We start from the raw sequence: 27,274 nt of genomic DNA, 5'->3' as shown, positions 1-27,274 counted from the left end.
ACAGTCTCAGTATTTTGTAAACATATACTTTAAGTCCAAGAATATATGTTTATCCTCATTAAAAAAGGAGGAAAAATAAGTATTAGGAGGTTGTGTAACTGATGTGTAGTATAAACTGTAAAACTGAATCCAGACAGTAAACTGAAGTTCAGGCTTTTCGCTTTGACCACCACACCTCCCTGCTCTCCACCCCACTCTTTGTCCTAAGTAAAAATAATATCTAGTTGGCCAGTCACATCACATGCTTACAACCATTTAAAATGATAGAAAAAGGTCCTACCTCCTCATACGCGTCTATGTCAATGTACACATCAGTGTCAGGAAGCTGCCCAAGGACTATGTAGCTCGGACTGAAGACAGAGAAGGAGCGTGTTAAAATACCAACGTGCTGATGCGCAGGACTTGACGGAAACACGAGGTTCTGCACGTTGGATTTGCTAGTGACTTCAGGGATACTTGATCCTTTTATGGTGCCTTTTCAGAAGGGCTCCACATATATTCACATTCCCAGTGCCATTCCAAGCCTAACACACCCCACACACATCCCCAAGACGTACACTATATACACACACAACACATACACCTCACAACACACAGAGCCCCCACACACAGCACATACGCACACCACGTACATACGCACACCACGTACATACCCACACCACGTACATACCCACTACATAACACTACACACACATCCTGTACATACCATCCAGATAGCACACACACAACCTGATCAAGACAAAAGACTCAGGCATCTAAAGATGGGGGCAAAAATGAATTGTGCAGAGTTCAAACCATGCCAGGGACATGTGTAACTCGATCTCATGTTACTGGGTAGATAGAATTATCTTCCTGTTTTAATTCTAAAGCAGGAGAGGGGATTTTCATTTTGTCTCTAATAAGAGTCTCTGACTCATGGAGCAGTGGGCGGGGGGTTAGTCAACAGAAGGTGTGGGGAGAAAAAAATCTCAAATCAGCATAGAAAGTTTTCTGAAGGTTGGTGTGAATAGATTTTAAACATTATTTTTTAAAAGCACAAATTCCGAATTCTTTTTATAGGACAGTCTGGCTCAAATTAGATACTGAAATGATGACAGGTACTACTTCTTAAGCACCTGATATTACCTTATTATAGCCCATGAAAAATCCTACTGGGCTTATTTCTGCCGTCATGTGGAAGAGAAACTGAAGTCCAGTGGGGTTAGGTGAGCTGTTCAAGGTCAGAGAGCTTGGCAGAGTCAGAATATGGCTCAAGGTCTTGTACGGACATTCCATGGTCTTGTTACTATGCTCTGGTGTTCTCAGCGCATATGTGCAAGTGCTTTGTGAGTTAGAATCTACAGCAGAAATGTCAGGGTTTTTTCTAGGTGGATTCCTTCAACAAGCATTCAGAGAACACACACTATATGCCGGTACTGGGCTCCAGGAACCTCGTGTACACAACCAAGGTGCTCACAGTCTAGTGATGTCTGTGGACAAATATAACACCGACTGATACTGGAGATGAGAGGCAAGGTTCTCAGTTGAGTTCCCAATTACGAGAAAACCTTCCATACGAGACTCGAAATGTTGTCCACATGTTGCAATCTAGTGCCAGCGGGCGGAGGTGAGTGAGGGGTGGACACGGGGACCACACAAGTACACAAGTAACTGGGAGACTTGTGAGGTGCTGGAGGACCACAATGCTGCTGTGGGCGCACAGGGGAGTTGGGATCTCTCTGGCTGGGTGAGCGGGGTCTAAACTTACGTGGATTTCAACAGGCAGATGAGGAAAAGGCCTTCCTGACCAGCTGGAGCGCTCTGGAATCCCACTTCCTCAGGTCTAAATACTCCCTGTTTCTTCCCTCATCACCCCAGGAGCAAGAAAGTCTCTCTTTATGAACTCTGATGGGGTTTTATTTGGCCATCTCTTATGCTTATTATCACTTGTACCTTGCTTACACTTAACTGAAGCACTTACAACTGTGTATTCCAATTTCTTGAAGATGGATTATAAAATGCTGATTAAGAGTTAGCCTCTGGATTCACAAAAACTCATATTTGAATCATTGCCTACCACTTGCTGTGTGATCGAAGTTACTCAATCGATCCAGGCCTCAGTTTCCCCATCTGTGAAACGGGGATGCTAACAGTCATTGGGCTGGAAGGATGAATGACATAAAGCATGGATCTTCGCACACAGCCAGGCACATAACTAACTACGATAATTTAGTGCCACCATTACTTCATTATCATGATTAGCGTCATCATTATGTATCTGTCATCCTTAGGAGAGTGCAGCCTTTTTGAAGGGAAGGACTATGTTTTACTTACTGCAATATCCCTAGAGTCTAGTATCTCCCTGGGAACCTAGTAGTCCCTCCAAAAAAACTGTCCAATTAAGATTATAAGATTATAATTATTTTAATATGTTTTGCCCCCGCTTGGGGGCAAAAACTGAATTTCCGTCACATTTATAGCATCACCCACAGCGCCTGCATGGAGGAGGCATAAGGAACTATTTGTTGATGAACTGATTGTCCCTTGACCATGTGGGCTTTGAGGGAATCTGGGTGTTTGGAAGACAAGCAAAGCCAGTGAAGCACCAGCCCTCTCTGGACAGCATGGCCTAAATACAGAGAAAGAAGCAGCTGAAAATAAACATGTAGCCTTGGTACTGGCTCCCCAAACTCTAACCTACAAAGACCCAGCACAATCACCAACAGGGACAGAACATTAAAAACGAACTTTAGTTAATTATTTGGGGGAGAAAAATAAGCAGAGCATTTAAAAAACAACCTGCCTAACTTTAAAATTTATGATAAGAAATCATAAACTATTATTTGGGTAAAAAAAAACAATACCAAAAAGTGAAAAAAAATCTCCAATTCTATACCATGGCTTGTTAAAGGATATAGATATTTTTAAACCATGATGTTCACTAAAGCTCTGAGATAAAGAACTCTTGCATGTACTAATAATGCTCGTATAAAAACGGGGGGGAGGGCTTCCCTGGTGGCGCGGTGGTTGAGAGTCTGCCTGCCGATGCAGGGTGCACGGGTTCGTGCCCTGGTCCGGGAAGATCCCACATGCCGCGGAGCGGCTGGGCCCGTGAGCCATGGCCGCTGAGCCTGCGCGTGCGGAACCTGTGCTCCGCAACAGGAGAGGCCACAACAGTGAGAGGCCTGTGTACCGCAGAAAAAAACCCCCAAAAACCAAAAACAGACAAACAAAAACGGGGGGGTGACAGGGTAGAGTTTGTTATTAAAAACAGTGTAATTTTTGAGTTTAGATTCCACATGTTTACATTTCCCTCTATGTCGTTTCTGAAGAGGAAAATGCTCATTTCCTACGCTGTAGAGTGGGAAGCATCCCATCATTTCCATCTAGCAGCCCTTCAATATACCACAATCAAAACTTTAAGAACTATCGTGTGATTTGCAACTACAGGCAAAAACAGACTAACCTCATTTTCATTCCACCCGTGTTAAATTTGTTGCGTGCATAGGATGTGTCAGGCGCTGTGCTAGGCTCTTCATGTGCATTATTCTCATTTGAACCTTACTGTGACTCTCTGAGGCAGCAAGTAATAGTCTCATTTTATAGAGGCAGAGACGGAGGCTCCAAGAGGTCACGTAAAATCACAGAGCTTATATGGAGTGTGCAGCCAGGACTTGAACCTAAGGTTGTCTGACTCCAAAGTCAGACTATTTGAAAACATAATGTTTCCTTTTTTTTCTTTATAGTGATTTATTTATTTATCATGAACAGAGTATTTTTTTAAAGTTATTTTATACCTTCCCCATTGGGCTCAGCTTCGTACTAGGAGAAGAGATGACAGGTGATAATATTTCAGGGTGGAGGAAGGAACCGCTGAAGCCCCACATATGATAACTTGGTGTCAGCGTCTGCTCCATGTTATCAAAACCTATGTCAGCACCCGGTGCCAAAGCAGACTGCAAGAACACACAGTTCATTCACCCTCATAAGAGGGTAAATAAGCCAGGGTGCCACAGGGGCCAGAGTGGCAGGAACCATGAGACAAACTAGGCTCTTTTAAGAAAACCACTGATGGAATTATAAACTGTGATAGAGTAGAGCATCTGGCACGATCATATTGAGTTTTTCATTTGGCAGTTTGTTTATTTAGTCAACAAGCCCCATGAGTCCTCAGTTCCCTTTCATGCTGACCAGAAGTAACCAAAGAGCTTACTTTGACCAGATCGAGCTTTGATCTACGTTTAAACTCACTGTTGCAGTCTCAGGCAGGACACACACCCATGCCAATCTGTGCACTCACCTCTGTGTTCTGTAAATTACAGTCATCAGTGCAATGATCACAGCAGTAATCAAGCCATAGTCCAATCCCAGGAACAAGGAGGAAACAAAAGTGGTAAGCCAGATGGTCTAAACAAAAGACAGAAAGCTTCAGGTAGAATCCTGTGAAAAATTTCCTAAGAGTTACACACAGACACACACACACACACAAACAGAGAACCTAGCCTTGTTGCCTAACTGGATACTGCATATGATAACTGGCCACAGTAACTTATCTTTCTCACATTTTTATCAGCAACAATACATTTGTTGCTATGACATATTCACCTAGCAATCACCTTTGTTACTTACCAGCTCTATCTTGCTGGTTCTCCAGAAAAAGGGGAGATCTGAGAATTGCATAAACATTCCTTTCAGGTTGACGATCACAATGGCCGACAGCACAGCCTGAAACACAGCACATTCATGTGTGCCTCTCCTCTTGTGTCCAGAGACCCCCCTCTGCTGGCCCTTCACTGTCCTGCAGCTGCCCTCCCACCGTCCTTTCCCCACTCCCTTCCTACAGGGCAGTGATGGTACATGTGGAGACAAGAACACCTGGATTTTCAGGACTTGGTTAGCTAAAATGGGACTTGAAAACCAGGCTTATATCCTAGTAGCAAACCTGCATGGTGGTCAAGAGGTTCAGAATTAAATGGTACTCAAGGACTTATCTCACCCATGGTCTTCCTGCACTATGATTTTCTCTAAGCTATAGCATTCCTGAGCTCTACTAGATTAAATGTTCCAGTAACTGAACGTTTTATGAGTGTAGGCCATCTCAAATTTTTAATGGGAGTATAAGGTCATAGACGATCAAAGAGAGAAGAACCTTGGAGATTAGCCAAACCAACACCTCCACTTTGCAGATCAAGAAACTGAGAATCAAAGATGCTGAGACGGCTTTCCCTAGGTCCCAGTTGCTGGCAGACTGTGGAACAGGATATTGATCCTAGCCTTGGCCCTTTCTCATACCACCTCACTAGGGTTACAGTAAACACCCATGAGACAGCCACAAAAATATAAACAAATAAAATAGCAAAGTCTCTATACATGAGAAAACCTCACACCAAATCTAAGCTACATACCTGGGGTAATGATTCAAAGAGGAATCCAGTGGCTAATATGACCAGCAGAATCATTAATGAGGCCAAACAACCTGCAAGCTGAATGAGAGAAGACACGTGGAAGGGGCTTTTAGGAGACCTGAGTAAGAGGCGGGGCATAGGTTGGTCTTAGTCTTTTGATAATCACTGTGGGAAGATATGGCTTCATATAAGTCATCCATACCATTACATAAACCTGTAACTCATTCCCACTCCCTTTCTGAGGTTTTGGTTCCTCATATAGCCTTTAAACCAGAAGCTGAAATATTTAAATACCCTGAATGAAATGCCCGTGCCAGGGGTGGGGGAGAGGAGATGTGTGGTGCTGACCCAAGACTCACAGGGGCCAGAAGAGTTCAGGTAAGACTTTTACCATCCAAAGTGGTAGCCACTAGCCACAGGTGGCTATTTAAATCTTAAAAAGTAAAATTAAATAAAATTAAAAATTCAGGTCTTGGTTGCACTAGCTACATTTCAAGTGCTCAAGAGCTACATGTGGCTAGTGGCTGCCATCCTGGACAGTACAAATATCAAACATTTCCATCACAGCAGAAAGGTCTATTGGATGGTGCTGGCATCCTGCCCATACTCACTCTCAGGCTTTCATGACAACATCCTATGTCTGAACTTTGAGGTTTACTGGTAGCAGGGAGTGTTGTTTAATTTTTCGATTTGACTGGCGAATATACCCCTTTTCTGTAGATTCAGTTCCTTGTGATTTGCTTCAACCAATCATGCCTTTCTCTGATTCATACACAGCTCACTGGAGCATGGATCTTCAGGCAGAATACAATCAACAGATTAAAGTTTATCACCCAAATCACCAGACCTTGGAGGCCAGTTGAATACGCACCTGTGTCTTCCCTCCAGTTCCCTCCTGGACAAGGCTTCGAGACAAGGAGCATGAAATTGCAAAAGTCTGGAAGAGTGAGCCAGTGGAGTTGCACAGTCCCAGGGCAATGAGCTCCTTTTCCACGTGGAAGCAAAGCACAAAAGAGATCAGTTATTTTTCAGGAAGCCAGGCACGATGGCCCATTTAATGCACATTTTCAGCAGTACAGGCTGTCTCTTCATTCTCTTTCCAGATACAAGAATTTGTTTAACATGAGTTCAAAACAGGAATTAACGCATTAATTTCTTGAATTAATTCAAGAAAAACACCTTGAATTTTTATTGTGTTGGAGATAAATGTTGCGCTCACCACCTAGCCCCCTCTTTCCCAAACACACTCTCTACACAAATAATGCTTTTGTTTTTAAAGAAAACTGCAGCAAAACGGACAAAATATTTTTGTCGTTTAAGAGAAAGTTATTGGTGAATAGGACTGCTGGCATCTTTTAAATGCCTGGGCTCTTGCTCATCAAGGAACCCCTGCCAGTGTCCTCTTGGGACCAGTGAGTGGGTCCTGATCTCAGGGCAACTTCCGGGTTTCCTAGATGGATTACTGTGTCTTGTATGAACATGGAGCGTCTCGTCTCCTCTTAGAAGTGCACAGTGTGAATTTCTAAGATAAATACACACTGGGTATTTATCTTAGAAATAAATAATGGCTCACGGTATTCAGATTAAATACTTCATCTGTAGCTATCTTATAAAAGAAGGCGGCAAAGAATGTATTGTGGGGTTTAAGTCATGAATCATAAACTCAAAGTTCAGTGAACAAAGAGAAGGCTTTCCTGTGGAGTAAAAATGGTTCTGGAAAAACGTTAGATTCTCAGGCTGTGAGCTTTAAAAATAGGGATAGCGCCTAGAGCAGTATGGCAAACTGTCCACCTCAGAGTGGAGACTGCACCTGCTGATGAGGTGAGGTAGGAGTCTGGACCTCAGTGTTCTGACGATTTAAGGCACACAAACCACGAAAAAATTGTAGCGGTGAATAAATACATCCATCACCAAAGTAATGTTTTTTCTACCAAGATGGAGAAATCCAGTTTATTTGTCTCCTATAGTAGAGCAAGATGACTGTGCCACCAGGAAACATCTGCAGGAAATTAATGAATCTTACCTGATTGCCATCGACCTGGTAGCCATGCTTATTCGCCAAGGTCTTGGCCATTGAGATGGTCACCGAAAATCCAACGATCGCTATGGCAATGGCGTCCACGTACACAAGGTGGAAGAGGCTGGTGTCCGGATTGGCCGGAGGTAGCAGCCTGAAAGGTGAAGCTGACTTTAACCTGGGCATTGTGACCACTGGAAAAAAACATGCAGCTAGAGGGGAGCACTGTAGGGGGGCATTATCTGCAGATGAGGTGATCAACACTTGGGTACTTGTTTGGCAAAAAGCAGGGCCCTCTTTGACACACAAGTTCTTTCCAGGCCCCAACCCCAGAGTGCCGGCTTTCTACCTGAATGGGTTATCAGCAGAGATCAAATGCCGTTTTATTTAGAAAAGGAGTAACCTCATACCTCACGGCAGCCCGTATGGCAGGTGTAAGTAAGACTCAGAGCAGGTAGAGGAGAGGGTCAGCGAAGCGCTCAGATGCCACAAGACATTCGAACCAAAAACTGAGGTGAGGAGGGAGGTGGACAGGCGCTATCATATCAGAGAATTACTACTGTCCGGGCAACACTAGGTACTCACTGCTCTCCCTTGCTGTTTGATATAAGGACCCTGCTTCTTCCCTGGATACCTTTAGGTGAGTGTCTAACATGGGAAATGAGCAGCAGCAGATTATACTCCTTGGGTCACACCTGGGAATCTTAGGAATCTGGAGGGGCCAAAAGCGTGGCTCCTGGAGCTCCCCAGTAGGGAACCTAATTTTTGTGGTCCATTCTTATAGTTTGGAACCTTTGTCCTAAAAGAACAGAATAGGTGTTCCCCAGAATGGTACGGGGGAAGGGGCAAGGGAGGTTTTCAAAGGCACCTGCTCCAATTCAAGGCACTGGGCTAAATAACAATATCAATTAATTGATGTACAATATTATTACTGTTACAGTCATTCATTAGGCGCTTCCTCTTGTGCCAGGTTCTGTGTTTATCTATCTCCAACAGCACCGTGAGCTAGGTACCATTATAATCCCCATTTTACAGATGAGGAAAATGAGGCACAGTGAGGTCAAGTAACTTGTCCAAGGTCAAACAGCTCATCTATTAAGTACAACAAAAACCACAAAGAACCCATCTCTCCACACTATTTCTCATACTGCGTCATATCACAGTGACAAAGGGGCTGTCTCAGCTTCTGAGGTAAGGGAAAGGGAGAGGAGCAAAGGAACCTAACATATGTTAAGCCTAGATTATGTGCTACATGCTTGATATATGTCATCTCATTTGCCCTCACAACAATCCTTTTAGATGGGTGCCATTATTACCCCAATTTATACGTGAAAAAATGGATGCCTGCAGATGTTAAGTAATCTGCTGAAGATGGAGCAGGGAATCAGACGCGGGGGGTCTGCCTATAGAACTCACTGTCTTTTCCTTGCACTTTGCTACATAAGCACTAACCAGGAGAGAAGGCCTGGCAGCAGGTTTGGGTCTGAGGAATAAGAATGAGAAAAGAATGTATCCTGCAATGAGTGAAGAGAAGTAAACCAAGGAACATGATATATTGCCGTGAAGGGGATCTCTAACAGTCAGCTGTCACTTTCTGGACACTGTATTATATATTTATGGTGTGTGTGTGTGTGTGTGTGCAGATAAATGTGGTAGTTTGTTTCCAAATACAACCACCACCAATTCCTCGCATACTTCTGTGTGCTGCTCCCCTATCTAGATGTGGTCTGTTTCCCCTCTGAATGTTGAATCTGGGCTGGCCTTGTGATTTGCTTTGACCAACAGAATGTGGTGGGAGTGATGTTGCATGAGTGCTGTAAGCAGCCTGGCAGCTTCTGCTTTTCTGTCCTGTTGCCCTGAGCTGACACCTAAAGAACCTGGCTACCCTGCTGGAGACCCGTATGGAGAGAAGATGCCAGCCAGCCCTCAGCTGTTCCAGTCACTGCAGCTGAGCTGTCAGACATGTGAGCGAGGCCTTCTTGGATCCTCCAGCCCTGGTCACCCCTTCAGAGTCTGCAGCTGCCTGAGAGACCCCAAGGGAGACGACCACTCAGCTGAGCCCCACCTACACTGACAAACTGCGAGCAGATAAATGGACATTGTTATAAGCCACTGTTCTTCGGCAGTGAGACTCACAGATCACTGAAGCAGTATGACTGTATACAGATAGGAAGTCAGGGAGGCATTATTGGTTGCCTGCCTGGTTTTGGGCAAAGTTCCAGAAAGATAAGGTTTCTGGGAAGCCAAGTTTCAAAAAGGTAAAATGTTCTTAGTTTTAAAAAAAATGTTTAGCTCTCCTAGAGCCTGCGTGCCACAACTACTGAAGCCCGTGCTCCGCAACAAGAGAAGCCACTGCAACGAGTAGCCCGTGCACTGCAATGCAGAGTAGCCCCCGCTCGCTGCAACTAGAGGAAGCCTGCGTGCAGCAACGAAGACCCAACACAGCCAAAAATAAATAAAATAAATAAATTTATTAACAAAAAAAAGTTTAGCTCTCATACGTAGAGGGAAAGCAACATATTTGGGTATAATGCAATAGGGAAAGGAAGGTATTAGGTAGGAATGATGGTGGCATGTGAATTTTTAAAAGGAGAAATCTAAGCGTGAAAATTCACATGTAGATTATTTGTGATTAGTTATTGAATAGGGTTATCTACTGGATCCAAAGACACATGTTTATCACATGACGAATTATGTTAGTGAGCCAGGTGTGAGGTAATGGAAAGATCACACAACTGGGTATCAGAAGATTGAGTTCTGGGTCCAGGTTGGGACATACCAAACTTCACTCACGTCTCTCAAATGTCGCCTTCCTTGATACCCTACCTAAAACAGCAACTCCAGCCCCTCCTATCTCTTACCTGGCTTCCCTTGTCTTCGTAGCATGTCTCACTATTGATGTATTGTCTATCTCTGCTAGTAGAATATAAGTTCCATGAGACCAAAGGCTTTTATGCTTGCATGTTCACTTTTGTTTTTAACTGCTGTGTCCCTGGCACATAATAGGCACTCAATAAACATATGCTGAATAAATGGGAATAAATGAACTTTCTTCTCTGCTAAATGAAGATAACATATATCAACAGTGTAATTGTGAGCATCAACTGACATGGTGGGTATAAAAGTACTTAAAAAATTATAAGTGCAAATAGAAAAACAAGGGTTATCACTGTGTTATACCTTTACATTGAATCATAAGTAACACGTTTATGACAGCAGTTCGCTGAAGTTGAATGCAGGCTTCTGAACTTTGGCTTAAAAAGTAACTCCTGCTGCCTGTGTTTCCCTGGAGATTCTTAGGTGGTTCCAGGGGCAAGGCCTGATGGAATATACCAGGTCCTGTCAATGTCCAGCATCTGGGCAAATGTCTGACTCTTCTTTTGGAAAGAGAGAACAGAGTGGCAAGAAAGAGACAGTACCAGGAACAGAAAGACAGAGACACGCAGAGCGGTACAGAGATAGCCAGAGTATCAGAGAGGGACAGAGTGAGACCAGGAGAGGCTCGCAGTCACTCTCACTCCTTCAAATATAAAAATAATAGTAAAAATTTTAAAATGTAGAATTAGGTACAAGAAAAACAGATGAAGCAAAGAAGTAATATATGATTTAAAACTAGAAACCTGATTGAAATAATGAGCCACAGAACTTTCAATTAACATGTCTTGAACATGCACTGTGCATGCCAAATGCTACACTGGCTGCTTTAGACACATTTCCTCCCATAACTCTCACAACTGCTCTTGAGATAGTCATCAATTACCATGCTTACCTAGCAGGGGAGGAAACTGAGGCTTTGAGAGGATAAGTGACTTGCCCAAGGTCACAAAGCTACTAAGTGGCAGGCTAGATTTAGCTTTTTAGCTCCAAAGCTTTTTTGCTTTTAGCTCCAAAGCTACCCAGGAAGAGATCTAAAAAACCAATAAATGCTAAATAGGAAACAGAACAAAACGAAAATCCACATGCCATTTGTTGGCAGGACTGTAAAATGGTGCAACCACTTTCAAAAACATTATGGAGGTTCCTCAAAAAGTTAAAGCAGACTGCCATATGATCCAGCAGTCCCACTTCTATGTATATATCCACAAGAACTGAAAGCAGGGTCTTGAGGAGACACTTGCATACCCATGCTCACAGCAGGATTATTCACAATAGCCAAGAGGTGGAAGCAACCCAAATGTCCACCAACAGATGAATGCATAGACAAAATGTGGTATATACATAAGGCGGAATTTTATTCTGCTTTAAAGAGGAAGGAAATCCTGTCACATGCTACAACGTGGATGAACGTTGGTATTATGCTAAATGAAATAAGCCAGTCACAGAGAAGGCAAGAGTACTAGAGTACTAGAGTACTCAGAGTACTAGAGTAATCGGATTCATAGAGAGAGAAAGTAGGGGATGGAGGGAAAGGAGAATGGGGAGTTATTGTTTAATGGTACAGTTTCAGATTTGCAAGACGAAAAAGTTCTGGAGATCTGTTTCACAGCAATGTGAATACGCTTAACACTACTGGACGGTACACTTATGAATGGTTAAAATGGTTAAGTTTTATGTTATTTTTTTCTTAACCACAATAAGCCACCCCCCCCACACACAGCCAAAAAAACCAAACTCAACCCCCCTCAAACCCTCAGCTATTTGATACGTAGGAAAAAAAAGATTGTTCATTGCAATATTAAAGCAGGAGTTCGAAGCAATAATAGATCCCTTGATTATTCAAGTCACACGGTTACTTGAAACTGTTTTCCTACCCCAGAGGAAGTGTCCCAACGACATCCACATTGTACGATTCATGCAGGCTAAACCCAGCTGAAATGCCAGTTCCCATAACCACCTGAAACAGACACAAAACCAAACGTACCTTTAGAAATGAACATTCAAACACCACAAAAATAAGCTTCAAAGAACTTGTTAGCCAAGCCAAATCTATTCTCACTTTCTCGGTTTTTTAAAAAAAGAATTATAGTTAGCTTCCAGCAATTCTAACTTCCCCTAATGACCCTTCTCCACAAAATTAAAATGGACTCTACAGTCTCCTTGTGGCCTGGAATTCTTTTCTCTTTACTTTGTTCTGTTCCATCCTGAGGCATTTGGCTAGTTGGCTACAAAAAAACCATAAAACCTTTCAGGAGTTGGCTTTGCCTTTGGGGCAGGTAAAATGAGGCTCTGGCCAAGGTGGCACAAATAACGGACATGAAATACGTATTGTGAGGGTGGTACAGTGACAGTGTATCATTATAACATGTAGGTTTGGATCTATTGCACAATCTTTCTATAGACTCTTGTTTCCAGGACAGCAGCACCAAGGTGGTTAGAGGCCTCCACCAGCACCCCATGGCTATCTTCTCCCATGTCTGTTGCCAAGTCAGGGTCAGGGTGAAACCGCCCATCACGGAGTGTTCTTGTACATAAGGTTGCCTGGATTGTCGGGGCACAGATTCAGTCTGTGTGTAAAGTACAAGCCTTAGTGAGCTACAAGAAGAGAAAAATAACAGAAGGAGAGACAGCAACTTTCTTCATCCCAAAGAACCACCGCTTGTAGAACTTTCTGAGTGGGTTATCCAGGAGCGAAGGCATAGGGCTGGCCAGGGAAGGGAGCCAGACCCCCACCAAAGGGGGCTGCTGCAGGGAGCCAAGAAGAAGGTAAGCTCATTATCAGACACAGCAGCCCGAGAGACCAAGGGCGTGGCTGCTTCCGGCCGCTATGATGAAATGCCCCTTCTTTGTTGGTTGCAATGTCTGTCACCCTTAATTACATCCGTTGTGCGTCGCAAACTGGGGGAGTGCCCAGAAAATTCAAATCCACAGGATACACATGGCTCAAGTTCCTGGAGCATCAACTTTATGCAGTGATAAATAAATTGAAGCCAAAGCTTTCCTACCAACACAAACAGATGAATTGTGAAAGAGAATGCAGAACCCCAAACAATTTTATGATAAAAAAGGAACTGTATGTTTAATGAGAGTCATGAAGATTCTATCCCAAATTTTCTAGTATGGCTTCCCTCTCCCTTGCTCTGAGGAGCATACAGATAAGAAGTTAAAAAAAAAACCCAAAAAACAAAAAACAGGTTCAACCATAATTTTAATGATAGAATTCTGGAGAACCATTGCCCTGGAAAACATGAAGGAAACTTTAAAGAGAATCTGGAAAGTGGACAAAACTAGGATCCCAAGCCAGGAAAGTCAGTCTTCATCATTTACTTCATGATTAGGGCTTGCCTTTCTCCACTGCCATGAGAAGGAGCTAAGAACCTCTTGCTGTTCTCCAAGAGGAAACAGGAACTCTGGGCCCAACCCCAATGAGAGAACAGGTCTTAAAACAGTGAGAGACAGTCCAATTCGGGTATAGACGAGATGAAAGCAAGGACAAGGGTCAAAGGGCCTGGCTTCTTTGTGAGCTATACGAGCCAGTGGTTCTTGTGGCTGGAACTTTCAGCTAGATTTGGATCAGACACCTATACTTTTTATTTCTTCTCCTTGTGGCTCCTGAACTATACACCAGACGCAAGAGGGAAGAGATATGGGAACATATGTATATGTATAACTGATTCACTTTGTTATAAAGCAGAAACTAACACACCATTGTAAAGCAATTATACTCCAATATAGATGTTAAAAAAACCAAAAATAAAAAATAAAAAAAAAACTATACACCAAAGTGCTCCAGGCTCCCAAGGAGAACTCACCAGGACACTGTGGGACATGACTTTCAAGGAAAACAGTGACACGTGTCAGACACCATGCAAACTTCTAGTTTGAGGTAGTTCACAGTTTCGATATTAGTTCCTACTACATTCCTTTCAGTCACACCACATGTTTGCAAAGCTGGGCATTCAGTGGTCACTGTGATAAAAAAGCAGGTACCATGCAAAAATCAAAGTGAACAGGAAATGATGGTAGTGGTGTCCATCTGATTCCCAGGTTTGAGGGATTGTGAAGTGCCCACCAGCCGCCATACGCGTTCATTGATAAATTACTGTGGTGATTTAAGAATGTCATAAAATATATTTTATTTCAATATATGTGCATTATTTTTACAAACAGTTCTTAAGTTGTTAGACATAAATACGTATGAAGTTGTTTGGACCTTACTACTTAGTAAATGGAACTATTACTTAGGCATTTCTTTTGGCCTAGGAGTGCCAGGAACCAAGAAAGTTTGGGAACCTTTGTCATTTGCTCTTTTCAGAATGGAAACAGCTTACTTTTTTCAGGTTATTAAAGTTTATATGTTCATTATAAAACAGTTAGACAATAAAAACTTTGAAAAAGAAAAATCTCCATAATTTCACTCAAAGATAGTTTACATTCACATTTTTATGGACAGACTTCAGCTATATTTTAAAAATCATCCATGACTCTGCTTTAATGCTTTTCTTTTTTTGTCAGTGTATTTGTAAAAGTTCCCCTTGACAAATTCCAACCTTCTCTTGGCAGAAGTGAGAGAAAAGAGGTCAAGTCTCCTCCTCCCGGGTCCACTTCTAAACCCCACACAGAAACAGGTAGGCGTAAGCTGCTGGACGCTGACTTACCGCAAAGAACTCTAAAGGGATGGGCGCTGGCAATTTTTCTTTAAATCTCTCATTAAACTCCTTGCCACCCAGCAGCAAACCAAAGACCATCAGCCCAACGCCTAGGGAACACACGTTGAGGTTTTTAACATTCTGCAACACAGCAACTGTACTCTGTAACACAGTGAACACTGGATGTTACATCAAGCAAGAGCCCCTGAATAGACAGAGACAGTCTAGTGCTCTAATTCACACCAGCCATCCCATTAGTGGACATTTCTAGCTAAAGGTTCTCAGGCTGAAGTCTCTCTCTCTGCAGCTTTCACCAATTAGGAGTCATTTTTACCCAGTCATACAACTTGGTAGTTGTAATCCTTACCTGACAATCTTATATTACAGTGTTCTTTGCTACGCTAACATCTCAATGTAGAATTGTAAAATTCAGAAAAGTAACCCTGAAGCTGAGTCCTGAGCATTAGGAAAGGATTAGGGGTAATATCAGCAAAAAAAATCCATAGGTAAATACATACGAAAGCTTTTAGGAGCTGAAAGAGGGAGAGAAATCACTGTTAGCAGATGAAAGACGAATCAGGTGAGCTTTGAAGGGAAGAGAGTGGCTGAAGCTTGGAAAGAAGCCCAGGAAAGTTAGAGAAGAAAGCCGCTTAATTTTCTCCTAAGGCTGCCGTCTCGGCACCCCAGATGCAGTCAGTACTTATCTGGACCCTGGGAAAGCAGGTTACCACCGAGCCCAGGCTACACACTTTTCCTATCAATGCCTAGGAGCATTCTCTAGTATGCTTGTCTGTTCTACTTCCTTTGTGACAAGGCATTTTGAGAAATCTCAGAGTAAGAAGCATGTTACCAGCTATTACGGGAAACGAAGAATTTAGTTATTTAGGGAATGCTCCCACAGTTGGACTCCATTCTAATCAATGAAGGACTCAATTTAACTGTTACTTCCTCAAAGCGACTTTCCTAGACCCCTAATCTAAAGCTCTCTCTATTCAACTTTCAGAGCAGCCTGATTTTTTCTTCAGAGCACTTAACACAATTTGTACTTAATTACATATTTATGTGATTAGCAGTTTACTATGTGTCTTCCCGTTGGACCGTAAACTCACTGCTCTGCCTAACACAGTGTCTGACACGTCAATACCTCCAAAGGCTATAGATCTCTCATTCCAAGGATAGCTTCAGCAGCATCTCAGTTCTGGTATGTAGTGCTTACACTGTCATTTGGTTTTAATAATTTTCATAACTTCCTCTTTATCCATGGTTATTTAAAATATGTTTTTGGTTTCCAAATGTATGGGGGTTTTAAAGCTATATTTAGTTATTGATTGCTAATTTACTGCACCATGTGAAACAACGCTGCATTTTTAGAATTTGTGATCAGTTCTACGTGACCACTCTCAACGTGATCAGTTATTACCATTGTTACCTACGTGCTTGCAAATAATTTATATCTTCTCTGAGTTGGGTAGAAGGATCTATGTCTATTTTATTAGATTAAACTGGTTAATTGTGACAGTTACACAATAGATCCTTTACAGACTTATTTTTTTGCCTGCTTGAGTAAGCAGTTTTTGAGAGAGATCTATTATCCCATAATGCCTTTAAATTATTTGTTAGTTCCCAAAGATAATCTAATTTGTCTTAAGAAAAAAGCTGTTTCTTTAGCTAACTAGAGTCAAGGTGAAATAACCAAATAAAGACGTAGCCAGGGACTTCCCTGGTGGTCCAGTGGTTAAGACTCCGTGCTCCCAATGCAGGGTGCCTGGGTTGGATCCCTGGTCAAGGAACTAGATCCTGCATGCTGCAACTAAGACCCAGCACAGCCGAATAAATAAATAAATATTAAAAAAAGACCTAACCAAAAAATTCCTTGTGAGGTAGATAGTATCATGTATTAAAGAAATGAGACTTTAAGGTTTAATTTTCCTTGTAGTGCTCTTCTCAGAAAAGCCTTAGAATAACTAAATCTCCTCCATTTTATTGAAATTCTTGGACATAAGAAAAGTGAGCCTTGAAGGTAAAAGAGATACAGAAGAGAAGGGGGAAAAATAAAGAAGGGAAAACAAGTACCAGTAAGTCGGGAAGTTGCTTACTTACATACACCACTGAAAAGATCCCACTGTACCGCTTTGTTTTAACTCCAAACAGGTATTTTAACATGGAGGTGAAGACATGCACAGCTGCCGCAGTGGTAAACCCACGGACCAGGGGCTCCGTGAGATATATGGCCACAAATCCAAACCTACAGACACCTAGGCAAAACTTTTTTTTTTTTTTAATGACAAAGAAACAAATAAATCACATGATAGGTCACGAAGTTAAAACCAACAGAAAACATTAAAAAGTTCTTTCTGGACCATTTTCTAATACTACAAACTTGCACCTGCAGCAAGTTAAGTAGCTAATAGATCAATCACTGGTTATGCAGAAAACAACGGAAGGTTTGGAAGGGCCTGGAGCCCCACGGAGCAATGGGCACCCCCGTACTCTCTCTGTCCCTCAGAAGTGGGGGTAGGCTTAGTCATGTCACTTCCTGCTCCTTCCAGGCCCTCTTCCCATTACTAACCCATCCCGCTTCAAGCTAGTCTTGCTTTTGGAATCTCTAAAGTATCCAACTGAAGCTAGCTAGTTCCTATTCAGTATCAATTTAAGTAAGGCATGCAGTGGGACCGGCGTTCCTGAGCTATGAACCCTGAGCTCTGGAGTTTTGCTGGCTGACCCTATCCACCATGTAGACCAGCCAAGTGTGCTCAACAGATATTTATAAAATGAGCAAATGAGAGCCCATTTCCACATCTGTGAGTCTTACCTGAATGATTCCTGTAAGTAAGGTCACAGACATGGCGACTTTCACTCTCAAAGCATCTCTTGCCTCCGTACTGTTGGTTGCGTTTACTCCTCCTGGAATGACTATATCATCTGGTACTAATCGAACAGCCACGCCACCTATCATCAGGCTAATAACTGCAAATGGACCTGAAATAAGGAAGCATTAATCAGGGAAATTATGTTCAGTATGTCTGATGTGGTTGTTTCCAGTACCCCAGGAGACACAGGTAAGGTCAATAAATCCTCCTTGAAATAACACTGCAGTGTGACAAAATCTTCCATCCCACACACTCTTCTAGAACCCTGACATTTCCCCATGAAGAGGTGGTCTAATTCCTCTCTCCTTGAATCTGGGTGGACTTGTGACATACTAATAATCAAAAGAATGCAGCAGAAGCGATACTGCGTGACTGCTGAGGCCAGGTAACAACAGGTGATGCGGCTTCCACCTGAGAGCCGTACTGCTCGCTTGTGCTGCAGTCCTACAGGCAAGAAAGCCCCAGTCAGGACCACGTGGAGAGAGGGTGAGGGCGGGAGGTAAGAAGAGAGGGAGGGGGAGTCCAGCCTTCCTGTAGCTGCTCTGGCTCTAGCTCCCACCTGACTCTTAACTGCTTGAGAGACGCCGAGCCTCAACTGCCCAGATGAGCCCTTCCCAAATCCTGACCCACAAGAACTGTGAGAGATAATCAAATGGTGGTTGTTTTTAGCTGCTAAACTTGGGGGGGGGGTGTTACCCAGCAACGGACAGCTGAGACCTTGTGTGTGTTGGCTGGTGGCAGCCTCAGGCAGCATCAACACTATTATGAAATCCATATAAATCTGATCCTAAATACACTAAAGAGAAACCAAGTACAATTCAGTGCCTAAAATAAGATGAAAATGCATTATATGCATGGTAATTAGGAACTTGCAGCATCACTAATAAAACAGAGGAAAAAAAGAGATGCAGGCAAATTGTATTATGCACTCAAGCACTTATTTCACAGATTTCAACAATTGCTCTTTTTACACAAGAAAACTGTCTTTTTCTATTATGCCCAGATTATCAGAAAGCTGTTAGTTCTAGAAATCTTGAGGGGGAGTGTATTCTTTAAAAGCACCTACTGGGTATACAGTAACAAAAGTTGTTACTAAGCAGATGTCCTAATAACAAACATGCTGTTTCTTTGGCACACTGCAAAGCCTGGAAATCCAAAAGGAAAGGTACTAAAATATCAACTGTAAGGTTTACCTATGGATATGTGTCTGGAGGTTCCAAAAAAACAATACATGATAACGGGGTAAAATGAAGAGTACAGGCCAAACACCGGAGGCACAGCTGCCAGCATTGCAAAGGCTAAACCTGTGGGATAAAAAACCAAACAGAAACGGGGAGCTCATTAGAAAACAGAGGGCTATGTGTGTTTTTCTCTTGGTTCTTTCTCTGATGAACAAGTGAAAATCATGTTAATTTAAGCAGATGTGTTTTAACATGCCCACCCTTCCATCCCACTCTTACATGGAATCCTATATTTGTGTTCAGAGAGCCCAGGCTGAGACAGTTTTCCTTGTCATCTCCTCTTTGCCAGGGGTGGGTTTTTTTCTGCTTTATTCTTTCCCAAATTACATAACGGCAGGAAGTCTTACTTGACTGGTGCAGTTGTAATCTGGTGTTGATGCCCAAATGCCAGCTGTTTCTCCAATGGGGTGTTTTCAGGGTTCTCTGGAGACCCGTTTTCAGTGAGGAGCTCCCACTGTACTATTCCCTGGCCGATGTAATGCCGCCCCCACCGACCTAGGCCCCTTACAGGTTCCAGTTCTTACACCTCCTCCAGGTTCTTTCGGCTGGCAGCTGCTCATCCTGTAGGCAGACTTCTTAGGCAGGTACCTTTCAAATGAGCCAAGCCAGGTTACCTCCCAGGGTGCCCAGTTATCTGATGCTTTACCCCAGTAAACTGTGCAAGTGCAGGCCATGCCCACAGGAGGGGTCCTCTTCATTTTGCTGTCATAGGCAGTTCACACCCTTTCACCTGTAGATTTATTTTTTTTTGCAAGAATTAGGCAATAGTGCCCACAAACTCCAGGGGACACACGTCCAGTGCTCCAAGTGATTCTCTTGCAGTCCTTCCTTAACTTTAGGTGGAGGGGAAATGCATAGGGCTTTTTTCACCTTTCTCTCGAAAATTCTCATTCCAAATCTAGTATCAGTCCTCTTGTCCCCTTACATCCTGTTGGAGTGATGCACCGAGGAGAGAGCCTGTGGGTCATTGACTCATCGTTTTTTATGGATGGCCTGGAATCCCTCTTTAGAGCGTGTAAGCAATAAACACCCTTTGTTCTCAGCTTTGGGGCCTCACCAAGTGTCTGGAATAACTAGAAAGTTCATGTAATGCATTGTCATATTGTGGATAAGAACATTTTAGCAAAAGAAGAGTTGGGAAAGCATCCCTATTTCATATGTAACAATATGGTAAGTTTAATGTTGCATTTAAAAATATTTTTTATTTCTAGCAAAGAAACACACATCCATAGTATAAAAAGCCAAGCAGTACTAGGGAGGCTGGGAGGAAAAGCCAGCACTCTTCTGCCTTACTCTAGGTTCCACTCCCCAGAAGCACTCACTTCTAACTCTTTCAGCTGTTTTTCTACCATTTATCTCCATTTTTCTAAATCAGCAGTTCCTACATTAGAGGATTCTGCCCAGTGCCAGGGGACATCTGGCAATGTCTGAAGACATTTTTTATTACCAAGCCTGGGAGTGGGGCTGCTGCTGCATCTAGTGGGTAGAAGCCAGGGATGCTGCTACCCACCCTGCAATGCACAGGATGGCACCCCCCACCACCAGTGTACATGGTACAGGCTGAGAAACCCGTTCTACATAACCTGTTCACATTGTTACTTCTTGGTTTATCGTTGTAGATATAAACTGTTGACCTTCTGTAATGCCTATTTTTTTCAGATTCCTCTAGGTTATGATTTCAGGGTTATGTGACTTTTTTTTTTCCTTTCTAGAAAGTTTTGGGATCTTCTATTTATTCCTGGTATTCTGATATTTTACAATGGTGTGTCTTGTTTTAAGTTAATTTTTCACGAATTCTGATGGGTACCTGATGGTTGCTCTCAGTCTGAAAACTCACGTATTTCAATTCTGAGAATATTCTTTGTCACTATAGCTCTTTTCTCTGGGTACAGGTGACCATCTGCCTTGTGCTGTAAGTTCTTGCAGGCTCTTTGGAGCTGAACAGGGCAAGGAAGAGCCTTTGTGAGCTCACAGTTCAATGGGTAGATGTTTACGTAATGTCTACAGGTCCAAAAAAAGTTGTGGAATGGCACTTCAGTGAAAACCCAACTAGGCTAAATTCTGAGGATTTCTTTGACGTATTCATTTACATGCGTTCACTACAGCCATTTCCTGTGGCGCTGTCAGTCCAACTTGACTGAATGTCGGTCTAGCTCCTATTTCCCACTCCAGATGCCGAGCCTCTGTCTGCTCCTCCCCCTGCCCTCACCTCTGCCTTTAAATACATCCCTTTCTCTATCCTTGGGGTGTTGGTGCCAAAATTGTTGTGGAGAGTGGTCCTAAACCTGATTTAAGGCTTTTGTTTAACAGATTTAATAGATTCGATAACTCAGTCACTTGGAAAATTAAAAACTCAGCTAACTGATCACTGGGAAAAATTTTTTTTTTTTTTTTTTTACAAACCGATTGTTCAGTAATTAGTTTTTGGGCAACTGGAGAAGGGAATAGATTTTCTGCCAGCTTACCTAGAGGCTGTTCAAGCCATTATCACCTTTTGACCACACTGAGTCACTGTCACCTCTAATTGGTCTCCCTACATTCATCCTGGTGACCTCTCGCCAGCCAAGTCCACTCCCCACACGACAGTCTCAGTGATCTCTTACCAGAAATACCCAACTGAAAAAAGCACGCTGACAGCTTTCACTGCGCTCAGAACGAAATCCAAAGGGTCCCGTCAAGGCTGTGCACACCTGCCACTGCTCGCCTTGCCAGGCTCCAGCCCCTCACTCCCCACACTCCTAGCACCCTGCCTCTCTCATAATTCTTCAAACACCCAATTCTCTTCCTGCTAAATGCCTTCACACATGCTATCACTTCTTCCTGAAGTGCACTTCTTCTCATTCTTTACCTCCCTGCTACTCGTCCTTCAGGTCTCACTTCAATCTCACCTTCTTAAAGGGGTTTTTGTGACTCACCTACTTAAATTAGGTCCCCCTAGTATCACCATGTCAGAGTGCCCTGTATCTTCCTTCACAGTGTTTACCATCATTTGCAATTAAAAACTGATGCGTGCTGTTATGTGCTTCATGTTTCTTTCCCTGATTGGATAGTTAGTTCCATGAAGATGGGGACGGCCAGGCAGATACTTGATAAATGTGTGTGAATAGATGAATAATCAATGAGTGTTTTCTTAAATTCTTATATCACATATAAAATCACACAAAGGCACAAGAATTCAGTATATCATGGTCCCTTGTAGTAAGAGTATGGACTTATAAGTCAAGAACCTGAACAAGGACAACCCCTGAAAGAAACACAACATTGTAAATCAACTATACTTCAATAAAATTTAAAAAACAACAAAAAAACAACAACAAAAAAGGACAACCTCAACAACATGCTCATGGAGTGACTGATTAACCTGGCGAGAGAAAGGCAATGCCCAGCCAGCTCCTACATGTACTGGTCTGTAAAACAGTATTACCACATTCTACAACTAGTATCTCCGGGGCTTTTAAAAGGTTATTTAAAAGGGTTATTTCTGGAGAATTCCTTTAAACAGGTGAAGGTTACTAGAACTATAATGATAAAAACTATGAATTTCCAATCACGATGAAATTAAACAGAAAAATGGTCAAGCAACTGTTTGAGGAGATGGTAGCGAAGGACAGAAAGAAAGAAATATATTCTACTGACCTTGAGGAAGCTGCAGCACACCTGTGCTTATGCCTGAGACTATGTCACCCAACACATACTCCTTGAATCTGTATGCAGGCAACCACTTGGTTATGGGGAGGAACATGTAAATGATATTTCGTATTTTCTTAGGGGTACATCTGGAGGACAAAGAAATAGGTAAAATGAGGACCATTTCTGTAGAGTTCACACCAAGGCATTTTCCCTTCCTCATATCCTGGAGCAGTAAGGAAGAATTCAAAACTGGTGCCGAGGATGACTCTTCTACTCTGCAGAGGTCAGAGACAAGAAGACCTGCTTATTATTATTTTTAAAAAATAGGACCATCTGGGCTTCCCTGGTGGCGCAGTGGTTGTGAGTCTGCCTGCCGATCCAGGGGATGCGGGTTCGTGCCCGGTCCGGGAAGATCCCACATGCTGTGGAGCGGCTGGGCCCATGAGCCATGGCCGCTAAGCCTGTGCGTCCGGAGCCTGTGCTCCACAACGGGAGAGGCCACAACAGTGAGAGGCCCGCGTAACGCAAAAAAAAAAAAAAAAAAAAAAAAAGGAACATCTGAATTGTCTCCACTCTAATGCTCTACAACTGACCATGAAAAAAAAAAAATTAGGTTCAAAATAGTTGAGATATCCCAGAAGCTATTATTTCAACAGGTGAAACCCTTACTGTGCTTCCTGTGTTGGTGTAAAGTGAAGTAGGGGAATTATTTACTGATTGAGTTAACTCTTGGATGTGGAACCAATGACCAGCATCTACCCACTTAGTTTTCCCTTTCCTTATAAAATGAAGGAAATTTTCACAGGTATTATGAGCTTTATGAATATGTCTCTGATTAGGTAAACTCAAAGCACCATTTGTCACGGGAGCACTGTAGCTAAGTCTATGTCTGGTTATCTTGGTTAGGTGAACACCATGCTGAAAAAACCAAGGCTTTGCATTTAATCCCCGGATGGTTTAATTAACTTTGATACACAGACTATATTCTGGACCTCAGCCAGTCCTTTTGCCAGTCTATGCCTATAATCAAAGACATCAGTGAGTAAGAGTATGGACAGATGAGTTCCATCACCACTATGACAGCCTCAAGTCCTCCTGGTGATGAGGAAGCAACTTATTCCATTTAAAAGGATAATGCATTACTGCAGCATGCATGGTATTTTATACAGTGCCTTTAGTGGTTAAGAGTATCTGGTAATTAGATGCAGGAAGATACGCGAAGCAAACTGTCAGGCAACTATGGCAAGAGCAATGAATTTGAGTGAAACAAACCAGATTTCATAGCAGTCTCCTGGTTTAGAAAATTGAGATATTAATAATAGCTGCATTTATATAGTGCTTGCCATGTGCCTTGCGCTTTGCATATATTAATAGGTTTTAACCCCAGGAACTCGATGATGTAAGCCCTAATTACTATTCCCATTTTACAAAGCAGGAAACTCAAGTGCACAGCTGGTGGGCGGCTGGGACTGGGATTAAAACTCAGACAGTCTGACTCCAGTGCACATACCTTCAACCTCTCGTGATGTCACACCTAGAGCACAGGGTCACTGTGAAGCTTATATGAAGCTGTGGTCTCAAGGGTTCAGGAGGCAGCAATCAGATGGTTTGCAAATTCAGGTGTGCAATCAGGTACACATGTCAGGCACACATGTATTACACAGCCATGTTGCTGGCCTGGGAATGGTAAGTGTCCTAAGACACTGAGTGTCCTTGATAGCTTAGGTTGGGGACTTAAATGCATAGATTCAGGGTGTTGCCACATGGAGTAGAAGTCAAGTGGGAAAAAGAGGGGTTGGAACATTCCTGAGAGACAAATGGAAGAGGTGGATATTATGTAGGTGGGTGGAGAATTGGAAAGTGGGTTGTTTATATAAACCTTTATACAGACATAAAGCATAGAAGGAATTTAATAAATATGGCGAAATATGTAATGAAGCTTGTGTTCCATCAAATATCTACCACTGAATGAAATGTGTGGACAGCTCTGCAAATCACGAGTGCTCACCATTTGTTTTCTCCTCCACGTTGCCAGATTCTCTTTATACATTTGACCTTGCTTCTCTCATAAGTGAATGACAGATTAAAGGAAATAAGTGGAAACAACATACGTGAATGCCTGTTTCAGCTTATCCCCAATGGATTCCGAAATCTTGTCCTTCTTGTGCAGTCTTTCCTGGAGGACCGGATGACTAAAGATAGGTCTTTCCACATAGTACCGCTGGGTTGCTGCAAGGATTTCAGTTTCTTCAACATGATCCATAGTACTCTGAAATTATTCATCAATAGCAGGACACGAGCATTTCCTGAATTTCACTAAGGGAGAAAATAAAAACTCTGTCAGATGCCAAAATCCTACTGATGACCGTTCCGATGCATCTCTTCTTGGCGGTATTATTGCAAGTTATTCTGAGGACCCCTTCATCTTTGGACACCCAGAGCATCTAACCTAGTGATCTGGACAGAGTAGGCACTAATAAATGAAAGGAAAGCAAAGTCAGTAAAAAACATGTTGTCTCTCCCAGGGCAACGAGGGGGTAGTGTGCATACTTTAAACAAAGGATCGTGTTAACTTCAGTGGCTAAATGCTGCAGCAAGTTGACTCCAAGTCAATATTAAGGGAACAGGGAATCAGGCTGACTCTAACCATTTACACATCAAAGAAAAAGAAAAAGGAGCAAGATCAGTGCTTAAATTGACCCTAAGTTTCTTGAAGGTACATTAGCCTCCTTTCCAATTCTGTATTCACGTTTGGTTACTCCTTAAATTATTCTATGGTTCAGAGCTGAGGCTTATGTCTCCACAAGAGCTACAAGTTGAAAACATCAGTGCAATGTTATAATCATTTTAAAGTTTATTGTGTTGTCATGTGTAAGACTATTAGGATGACTGATATATCTATATTTATATCTATCTATCTACCTACCTACCTATCTACATAATGAATACTACTCATATGAGTAAAAGAGATGATTAAGGAATAAAAACCCAGTGTGTTTCTGTACATGGGAATGTGTACAAGGATGTTAATTGCAGCTTTATGACAGTGAAAAGTTGGAAAAAACCCAAATGTCTACCTATATGCAATAAAACATAAATTTTTGTATAGTCATAAATTGAACGCTATGCAGTAATTTAAAAAAAATCTGTATGTCATCATCAATAAATCTCAAAAACTTAATTTTCAATAAAAATGCAAGGCACAGGTGGGTACTTCAAGGATGCAATTATTTAAACAAAGTTTAAAAACCTTACCAAGCAATAATGTATGTTGTTTGTGTACACACATATATGTAGTAAATGTATAAAAGCATGCATGTCAATGACAAACACTAAGATCAGGATGTTGTTACCTCTGGAGAGAAGGGGAACGAGACGCGGAAGAGATAGGGAGCTTCAACTAACCGAATCTGCAATGTTCACTTTGTAAAAAAAAGAACTGGCACAAAAAGAGCAAAATGTTAAGATTTGACTAAGTCATGTGGTAAGCACACTGGTGTTTAATACACGACTCTGTCTGTAAATTTGAATGATATATTTTATTTTTTTATTATTATTATTTATTTATTTTTGTGGTACGCGGGCCTCACTGTTGTGGCCTCTCCCATTGCGGAGCACAGGCTCCGGACACGCAGGCCCAGTGGCCATGGCTCACGGGCCCAGCCGCTCCACGGCATGTGGGATCTTCCCGGACCGGGGCACGAACCCGTGTCCCCTGCATCGGCAGGCAGACTCTCAACCAGTGCACCAACAGGGAAGCCCTGAATGATATATTTTATAATAAAAATTAAGTGCACAACAACAACTAAAGCCATCAGTCCTAACTGAAGGAAGTTAAGGGCAGAGGAGTTGGGGGTTAGTGTGGGTTAATGGTTAGGTGCCTGTGTGGTGACTGAGTGAAGGCGGGGGATTATTGATGCTGGTCAGTCCAATTCCCTTATGGTGAAATCTTAACATTCAAATTGAAATTACGTTCATGTTTTCAACCAGGAAACATCATGCAAAATAAATGCCTAAGTCTAAGGAGACTGAAAATTTAAAAGTCTAGAATAAAAGGGAATTCTAGCAGCAAATGCAACTAAGTATCAGGACGGATGATATGAAAAGATAAGCCTGGAGAAAGAGGATTCTGCAGTAGAATCTGACAAAGTAAGATTGTACATCTTTTGTTTTACAGTTAGCAAGGCTGGTTGGCTTTTCATCTAACTTTTAATTTATTATTCCAGGAACTCATCATAATATCCAAAAATGACTGGGCTGAGGTATGCGGGTGGGGTCTGAAACACAGCAACACCACCACTCTGCCTTCCCCCTGCCCCCAACTCCTCCAGAACATCACGCAACAGCATCATAGAACCATATGCAATTCAGGCAACCTCCCATGCTGCTTTAAGCCTCTGTGTCCGTGCCCAGAGTTCCATTCACTCTGACAAGAAATTGTTTCTTTCCCCTCACTCTCCTTCCACTTTCTCCACACCCTAATCACTGTATCTTTCAAAACCCAGGTTTTGTCCTTTGCTTTCCTGAGTCCCCTCTCACCTGTAATCCCCCGTGATGTCGGTCTATACTCGCTGCTTCGTATAATTTTCTGTTTCTTCCCACTGTA

At 42.5% G+C, this 27,274-nt stretch overlaps 1 protein-coding gene across 1 annotated transcript in view; it reads right to left on the bottom strand.

Annotated features, from left to right (window-relative positions):
* SLC26A5 (solute carrier family 26 member 5) overlaps positions 1-24,937 on the bottom strand; it is a gene marked incomplete at its 3' end in the record, with an annotated part of 30,293 nt that extends 5,356 nt beyond the window's left edge. The window contains exons 1-13 of the mRNA XM_082846919.1: positions 24,780-24,937; positions 22,675-22,814; positions 18,991-19,101; positions 17,740-17,906; positions 17,028-17,192; positions 14,937-15,089; positions 12,153-12,235; positions 7,408-7,555; positions 6,256-6,369; positions 5,385-5,462; positions 4,609-4,704; positions 4,280-4,386; positions 281-350 (exon numbers count right to left, since the gene is read on the bottom strand). Coding sequence (XP_082703045.1) covers positions 281-350; positions 4,280-4,386; positions 4,609-4,704; positions 5,385-5,462; positions 6,256-6,369; positions 7,408-7,555; positions 12,153-12,235; positions 14,937-15,089; positions 17,028-17,192; positions 17,740-17,906; positions 18,991-19,101; positions 22,675-22,814; positions 24,780-24,931 — 1,584 coding nt within the window. The 5' untranslated portion in view covers positions 24,932-24,937. The remainder of the gene's footprint in view (positions 1-280; positions 351-4,279; positions 4,387-4,608; positions 4,705-5,384; positions 5,463-6,255; positions 6,370-7,407; positions 7,556-12,152; positions 12,236-14,936; positions 15,090-17,027; positions 17,193-17,739; positions 17,907-18,990; positions 19,102-22,674; positions 22,815-24,779) is intronic.
* Between the last annotated feature and the right edge of the window lie 2,337 nt (positions 24,938-27,274).

The sequence above is a fragment of the Leucopleurus acutus genome (assembly GCF_964270905.1).
Source record: "Leucopleurus acutus genome assembly, chromosome: 9".
In the NCBI taxonomy this organism is placed as follows: Eukaryota; Metazoa; Chordata; class Mammalia; order Artiodactyla; family Delphinidae; genus Leucopleurus; species Leucopleurus acutus.
This window is presented reverse-complemented; position numbering and strand designations above follow the sequence as displayed.